The sequence below is a fragment of the Protobothrops mucrosquamatus genome, unplaced genomic scaffold (assembly GCF_001527695.2).
Source record: "Protobothrops mucrosquamatus isolate PMUCROS unplaced genomic scaffold, P.Mucros_1.0 scaffold638, whole genome shotgun sequence".
In the NCBI taxonomy this organism is placed as follows: Eukaryota; Metazoa; Chordata; class Lepidosauria; order Squamata; family Viperidae; genus Protobothrops; species Protobothrops mucrosquamatus.
The window spans coordinates 10087-18654 of record NW_015386930.1 but is presented as its reverse complement, the minus strand read 5'-3'; the positions used below and the strand labels follow the sequence as shown (position 1 = coordinate 18654).

The 8568-nt window shown below is 38.9% G+C and overlaps 1 protein-coding gene across 1 annotated transcript; it reads right to left on the bottom strand.

Annotated features, from left to right (window-relative positions):
* Positions 1-701: 701 nt before the first annotated feature.
* Positions 702-8321, bottom strand: RAB29 (RAB29, member RAS oncogene family). Its single transcript, XM_015817802.1, has 5 exons — positions 8249-8321; positions 7988-8168; positions 7695-7875; positions 3500-3571; positions 702-918 (listed from the first exon to the last, which is right to left on the bottom strand). Exons 3-5 carry the CDS (start codon positions 7819-7821, stop codon positions 722-724), a joined length of 396 nt encoding a protein of 131 aa, XP_015673288.1. The 5' UTR covers positions 7822-7875; positions 7988-8168; positions 8249-8321; the 3' UTR covers positions 702-721.
* Positions 8322-8568: the final 247 nt, after the last annotated feature.

Below are 8568 nucleotides of genomic sequence, written 5' to 3'. Positions count from 1 at the left end.
TGCTCAGTTAAATTCCAACTCAGGAATGCTCACAAAATGCTTAAATTTCAAACAAAGCCCAGATCTGAGATGAAATCCAAAAGTTCAGGAATGCATGCTGCCATGCAGAACAACGAGTGGTTCATCAGCAGGACTCCCAACTTGGCAATCATAACTTACTGCCAGGTCACAATTAAAGCATCTTAGAAAAATTGTTTCTCTACCCTACCTTTCCTGCCCTGGAACTGCAGCTGGTGTAGGAGGGCATGCCACTGAGAGGACATATCCCTATCCTTGCCCAATACATGCAGCAACTTAATGCCAAGCAATCCAGCCTTACAGACTCAGGAGTGCTTTGCACAAGAATTTATGTGGATGTTAAGAGATGACAATGAGTTGACACTTAATCAGCCACAATTTTTATACTACTCTTTTAGTCTTTGGTCTAACATCACACCTGCATCTCCAACAGGAGGTTGCTTTTTTTTATGAAATCCTTTTCTGATGGAATCCCTTACCTGACTCATCCATTCCAGAGATCCACATACTCTTTTTATCTTTAAACAGCAAACAAACACACAAACACACACACCATAGTGATACAAAGAAAAGCATCATAACCTCTGTCTCTCTTTCTAAATGTATGCATCCATTTGTATCTCCTCAAAAGATTCTATGATTCTACAATGAAATAACAATGCATACCTACAGTCTCTTCTGGTAATTAACAAGTTTTAGTAAGTCAGTATTTATTTACCTTATTAGCCAATAACAGACAAGGGACAGGACTTCCATCTTGCAGTTTCACCTTGCTGTCCACATCTTGTTTCCATTTCTGGCAACTGGTGAATGTTTTAAAATCGGTGACATCAAACATGACGACACAGGCTGATGCCTCCTTGTAATACAGTCGAGTCATTGATGAGAAACGTTCCTGACCTGCATGTTAAATGAGAAGTGTTAAATCATTGTCTTAAAGCAAATATTTTTTATTCAACTGTTTCTCAGCTTACAACCACAATCTGAAGTGCTCAGCTTACAACCACAATCTGAACTGGAATTTTAGTTGCTAAGTGATTCAGTCATTGAGTCATCCATCACCTGATTGGACCTGATTTTATGACTATTTTTATTGTGGTTATTAAGCACTTGTTAAGCGAATCAGGCTTCCCCAATTGACTGCTTGTCGGAAGCTGGCTGGGAAGGTCAGAAATCACAGCAACCTGTACACAAAGCGCTCCAACCTTTGTAAATGTGAGCTGAATTACAACCAAGTGATTGTGGAGGTGATGCAAGAGTTGTAAATTTGAGGAAGGCTTATCGGTCACTTTCGTTGAGGCCATCATAACTTCAAGCCATTGTTAAAGGTGAGCGGAGGACTACGTGTAAAGAATATTCCTGCAATCCCTACCATTTCTTGACTTTGCCTACTGCAAAGTTGACACACATTTAACTTTAATTCTATATGAAAATAAAATGAAATCAAAATTGACTCTGATCTTTATCCCAATTACTACTTTTCAGTATTGTTCCTGCTTCTTGAGACCCAGTTTGGTATAGTGGTTAAGGTATCAGGCTAGAAACTAGAAGACCATAAATCCAACTGGTAACCCTGAACCAGTCACTCTCTCTCAGTCCAAGGATGGAGGCAATGGCAAACCATTCTTAAAACCTTGCCAAGAATACTGCAGGGGACTTGCCTGGGTAGTCACCAGGAATCAAGACTGATTCAAAGGCACATATGTGCACACACAACACCCTGCTTCTTTGCATATCTCTCAAAGTATGCCAAATGAAAATGAAAGAACAAAGGCTATTTATTATAAGGATCCTGTACTAAGAGAAAATAAACATGATAGGCCTGAAAGCTGCCTTAAAGGAAGATAAAAGTGAATTTGAGTAGTCTGCAAAAAGTTAAAAGATTTATATATATGTAAAGGTAACATCATTGAGAAAGGTCTCTCTCTCTCTCTCTCTCTCTTTTTTCCTGCAGCACAGAGGTCTGAGCATTTTGCCTTCTGCCTCAGAATATTAAAAATTGCTTATTTCTTTACTAAGAAATCTAAACATATACTTTGCAAATTGTCACCATGGTTTGAATGTCAGCTGCCCCTTAGAGAGCAAAACCTGACATTTAAAGAAATAAAACCTTCAAGCTTCAGTTGAAAAGCAGGCTTGCAACCACAACATGACAAACTTTAAATAACAAGCAACTCAAGTTATGTGAAGGGTTTCTAATGCCTAACAGATCTTTAATATCCATCAACCTGCAGAAATTTCTCAAGCTTTTTCATGGTGTTCCAAGAAATATTACCCCTCAACTGACACTGCATTATGCAAACTATATTACAGAGGCAAAGCTATGTAAATACTTTCAATCTGAGTTTGACTCCTATGCATCCATGAAACTTTTGTGGCATTAACAATAGATATGGTTTGTCACTGCTTTCTTTCAAGATGTTTTTTGGGCGGTGGGGTGGAGGATTTGATTTCCCAAGCTAGACTATGGTCTACCCAAATGCTAACCAGACCTAAGCCTACTTAGCTTTCATAGCAGTCAAAATTGGTCAGGCACTGCCACCTGCTGAGACCATAAAAGAGGTACAAGACAAACATTTAAGTGGAATATTATGTGATTTGAGTCCCCCCCCCCCCAAGAGCAGGGCTTTTCAACCTTTTCCCAGATTGTATCACTTTTAGGACATGACAATACTCGAGTACCACCAGTGCTTAGCAAGGTGTCAAAAACTTGAGGGAATTTTGGGTTTTACTGATTAGATTGATTTGTTGTTATAGAAATGGTTATACTATTATGGAAAAGTAAAAAGTTGAGGTTCAATGTTAATGCTTCATTCTATTGCAACAGAGGAAGTTGGAAGTCAATGCCTTTTTTTTTTCTTTTTCCCTTCTCCCCCTCACTTTTCTTTCCCTTTTTCCTCCCCACTGTGTACTACTCTTTGCTTTTGTATTTCTGTATTTTATTCTATAATGTAATATGTTACAAACTGTAAAAAAAAAAAGGGGGTGGGAAGTACTGGTTTAACTCCTCCTTTTATATCCTCTCTTCTCTCCCCCCCTCCTCCATTTCTCTTCCTGGTGCGCTGGAAGCGCCGATCAGCTGGAGCTGCACACGCGCCCCGTCAATATCGCAGCTCCAGCCGAATCTGTGCCCAAAGACTGTGTGCAGCTGCTGCGTGCATCAATCCTGAGCTTTCAGCAGAGCCCCAGTAACACAGCAGCTCCAGTGGAGTCTCCCTCCAGGCCTCTCTGGCGCTGCCGCCGCTTCAGCTCATCCACTTTTTTTTACACTTTTTTTTATAGTGCTTTTCAAACTGTTGTATGCGTACCACCTGCCAGGTGCCAACCTGCTTACCATGGGTTGAAAAGCCCTGCTTTATAGTATAGCTTAATTGTTAAGTTGTTTAAGAGAGCTGAACAAATAAGGCAAGTACTATTACTCTAAAAAAAAAGGCTGAGAAGCAAAAAAAAAAAAAAAGCAAGTTAACTTTTTGAAACTCACCAGCAATGTCCCATAGCTGTAACCTCACTGTCTCAGACTCTGACCATTGCACCACCTTCAGAGCAAAATCCACTAAAAGCAAACACAGAAAATGAGAGAGGAAAAAGCATGCCACTTATTGCTTACAGTACTTTCTTTCACACTTCGCATCAATGCCGATTACCCAGTGTGTACAGATACTGGTACTATAAAATACATTGTCTATTGCATGAGCCACAGCAGTTCCGACTTCATGGGGAAAACCTTCGTAAATTACAGTGAAGAACAGTGAAAACAAACAGCCACAAATGTATTTCCTTTAAACTGCCTGGGCACTGCTCACTGCAGGACAACCATTAGATTCTCAAAATTCATGGAGTATATTAAGCAATTTTAACTTGAGGGGATGGGCACACCATATAGAAACAGTTTGAATGGCATATGCATTATGATCTCTACCAGCACTGATCTTAAATGGAATAAATTTCAAAATGACCCCAATTTTTGGCAGCAGCACATATTTCTTATTTATTTTAAGGTAAAAGCTGCACATGTTTCTCAAGACAACTTCTTGCAACATTCTTCCTCCATTAGTACACAATAAGTGTACCAACGCAATCTTATCTGCTTGAAGCACCATTGTTTCTATGAGTGATTAAATAAGTCTTCTACTTAAATGTTAACACTTGAATCTTTCCAGAAAAACTTATATGAGCAGCTGTGACTCATTATGTCAACTGTCATGACTATCATCATATAAGACAAGTAAATTCTAGATATATTCTAGTACAAAACCACAATTTTATTCAGATGTGTGCTACCTCCAATTAGGTAAGGAAGGGCAGATGAGTAAGTAAGTAGGAAGGAAGGATTGAACAAGCCGACTGAATGTTCCTGGGGAAAATCTATACTTTTCCTCCAAAGTGTGCTAAAAGTTTATACACATTATTTATGTGTTTGATTTATATAAATACTCACTTCACTTTTGTGTGGCTGTAGGTAGCTGCCAGCCTTACAAGTTAGACCACACAGATGAGCTGATTCTAGTTTGCTATAAAGCTTCATTAACAGAAACTTGCAAGTCTGAAAATACTGTACATCTATCCCCACCTCTGTCTCCTTTACAATCCAAAAAATTAGGAGGGTCTCTTCTGAGCCTCTTGCCCCACTCACATTCCTTCTGAAGGCTCAGCTGCCTTTTATCAGGCCATTTCCTTTGTTGTGTTTCTTTGCCCTATCTCCCAAGATCATTCCCACATATCATTACAGTGGGTTGCAATAAAATAAATAAGACACATAAAATAAACAATATAAAAACAAATAAAAATAAAACACATAGCATAATCCAACCAATTGTTCACATAGCCAGGAGATGGGCTCTATCATATGCCCGGGGCCTCAGCTTTGTTACTGTGAGTATGTGAGGGGTACAGTTAACTTCTTTGATACGAAATGGCAGTGCTGATCATAATATAAATGTAAAGAATTGTTTTAACATGGATCACACCTCTTTACTATCCCAATCTGTATGTAGTCATCTGTGGGAATGATCTTGGGAGACAGGATGAAGACCTGTATCCTAGGTAATGGACTGATAAGAAGCAGCTCTGTGTGCAGGTGGGGGGAAAGCATGGGAAGGGACCCTCTCTAGTTTTCCAGAGACTAAAAAAAGAGGTGAGAAATATTTTCTGTCTTGCAAGATTTATGTCAGCCTTGCAAGATAGTTCAGTCAGGAAGCACTTTCAGATGAACTAATTCTACTTTTAAGGTTATATTAACAAAATATTGTAGGCATAGTATTCTGGCATTTTTTTTAAAAAAAACTTTGTTTATTTTTACTGGCTTTATTCAATTTTAACTGTATGCTGTCCAGAGTCCTGTATGAGATGTGCAGCCCACAAATTTACTAAATCAATCAATGCACTGGAACTCATAAGATTTCATAGCAACTATTTTGTGAGGGGATCATTCGCCATTTTGCAAGAGAACCTATATGTTCTCAAAATTACAAAGCCAATTACAAAGCCAACTCTACCTGAGTCACAAATTTCTGTGATCTTTTCCCTCTCACAGATTAAAACAAACATATTTCACTGCAGGAAATACACTTTTAGGATGCCCACTAACATCCTGCATTTTCCCCCACAATGAAAGGGAAGCAACACTTAAACTGAGCAATGACTATTATTTAAATCCAATGTTTCAAGTCCAAGGCAGTCTGAGAACAAAAAACTCCTACAATCTGCAAAGCATCTCCATTTTAATTGATTAGTATCTATTTCAGGAATGAAACTGGGCCCTTATCATGTCTTCAGTGGCGCTTTTTTTTTTTTACTGATCTCTGAAATTCCTTTGTACAGCAATTCTGTGGCACAAACATCAGTTTCAACAAAGGAATTTGGGAGATTTAAAAAGTAATGGTTGGAAACTGATCAAAAAGAGAAGCAACCTAGAATTAAGTGAGGACAATTAACCAGTGGAACGGCTTGCCTCCAGAAATCGTGGGTGCTCCATTACTGGAGATTTTTAAGAAGATGCTAGACAGTCACTTATCTGAGATCTATAGGTTCTCCTGCTTGAGCAGGGGGCTGGATTAGAAGACCTCCAAGGTCCCTTCCAGCTCTATTCTATTCTAATCTGGACCAAAGACAAAGAATTATAAATAAAATGGGTTGGATGGAGACAGAGAACCCAGAATGTACCGTAAGTGTATATATGCACTGTATGTATTTAGCTAGCTTTCAAGTCAATGTAGATTCCTGGTGACTGTCTGGCCAGTCCAGAATATCTCAGAAGAAACTGATCGTCGAATGTATGATACATATCCAAGTATGGGATGTATTGGTGTATTGTGGGGATGTATTTATTGTCCCTGCAATTTTATTGGCAAGATTTCAGAAGTGGCTTGGTTGGTTTCTTCACTGCTCACAGCAGTGACTGGCCCAATGTCACACAGCTGGCTTTGTGCCTTAGGCAGGCTAGAATTCACTTCTCTAGCCTGGTGCTCTAACTACAGAAAAGCTGGTCAGAAGCTATGATTACACCATTGATATAGGCCTGGGGTGAGTGTTAAAAACTGTCTTCAGGGCAAAGATTTCACTTTGTGTTTTGAGTTACAGTCTCCCAGGAATACACTCATGTGCGTTACTGACCAGCACATGAATCTGGTCAGAAACTAAATTTGATTTCATTTGCATCTACATTAAAAAAAAACCAACCACATTAAAAATTCTAATTTGATAGTGACTTTCAGAAATCTCACAACTAGCTCCAAATTATACATCTTTGGTATAAATTATCACATATTCTTGGCAGTAAAGCTTACACATAAATCACTGGATACTGATGCCTAAATAATGAACTTTAAAAATAATTAATGCCTTGTTTCATTCAATATGTGCACTACATTCAGATGTCCTACATACATATTTAGCATTAATGATGTAGGGTTTTTCATTATTTTCATTACCTGTAAAATAAGAATAATTTATCTAAAAGTAGTCTTGAAAAAGAGACTATTTTAATACAAAAATATATGTATATCAGTGGATATTTAAAAAAGTGTGCAACCTGTTCATTTATGGGATTTAGGATTTATGCTGGATTGAATGGAATTGACAACAGTACATTTTGAGATCATATACTGAGATTCTTTAGATGTAATAGATTGCTCTGAATTATAGATTTTAAGAAAACATGTAATTCAGGTTAATCAGAAAAGAAATGAAATTAGAAGAGCAGAGCAGATAGCCCATCATAGCATAGAAAACTATGTTTGATTTAGTTTATCTTTTCTACAGCAATAAAACACTGCACAATCAGAGCTTATGAAGCAGACTAATTATTTAACAACTGACCACAAACTATGAGTAAGCGTGGTCACATTTCATTATGATACTTTAGCAACATAGTAATTGCCAAAGTGAGGAAAAATAGGGTTTCATATCAAGAATGGAAATTCCGCAACAAAGAGGAACTAAGTATTCTCGTAAAAACAGATAAACAGGAATTATCAAAATAAGATAATATCTTCAGGGGTCACTTCTCTTGCAGAAAAGTTTCAGTGCAAGTCTTTACGTCAGACAAATCTTTGCAATTGGGGAAGAATTTAGTGCACAAGAACAACCCTGTACATTAAAGCCCTTCCCTCCAGATATTTTTTACGTGTTACTGTAAATTTCCTTGCGGAGTCCTGAGAAAAATCCAGAAGACTCACCTCCTATCGTAGGCCTGTAGTACTTGTTGAAACGATCATTAGCATATCGCTGAACTAACGATGTCTTCCCAACTGTGGCATCACCAATAATTAAGACTTTGAACATGCGGTCGTGATGACCCACCATGACTGGACACCAAAGCCAATTAAAAGAAGCGGGTGCTGCCTCCTCTTCCCTTTCCTGAGGGGTCAATCACGTGAACGAAAAAAAAAACAATCAAAGTACAATTATTTACAGAGGGGGGGGAACACGCGTACGTTCAATCGTAGTTTCTGTAATACAGGGAACTCACAAAAGGGTCGCTTCCTGGTCTTTCCGGCTGCAAAGATACCTCTTTCCGAGCAAGCACACCCTTAATTTAAGGGCAAGGAGACCAAATATACCACTCCCAGAAGCTTTGTTTCAGTCATATGAATATTGGCGGTGCTGCGATAGGAATTCAAGCGAAAGACTCGTCCGCCCTATCTTGCTTTCTAAGAAAGAAACAAGCACTAAATGATCAAGCACTAAAAGCGACACAACCGCACCCGATGAAGCACCAAAACACGTTTACCGGGCAGGCAGGCAAAACTTAAAAGAGGAGTCCCGCGCGCACGTCCTTCTCTCGTACTGAAACTTTGGTTAGCCAACTCTTTTCCGCATTCGCCTTTCTGTCATGTGAGAACCTGGCGGCAGCTCTGCCCCTTTAAAGCCCCAAACTACATTACCCGGCATGCATCTGGGGAGTGGGTCTTGATTACTTGGTTATAGTGCTTTAATCTACTCCAGCGGACGCTGTAGCCAGTGTTTGGTGTTAAGTGGAAGTAGTTTAAAATCGTGCCCTCCAGCGTTTTTCGCAGATTAATTGCTCTCTGTGCTTTTCTTGCCTATGAA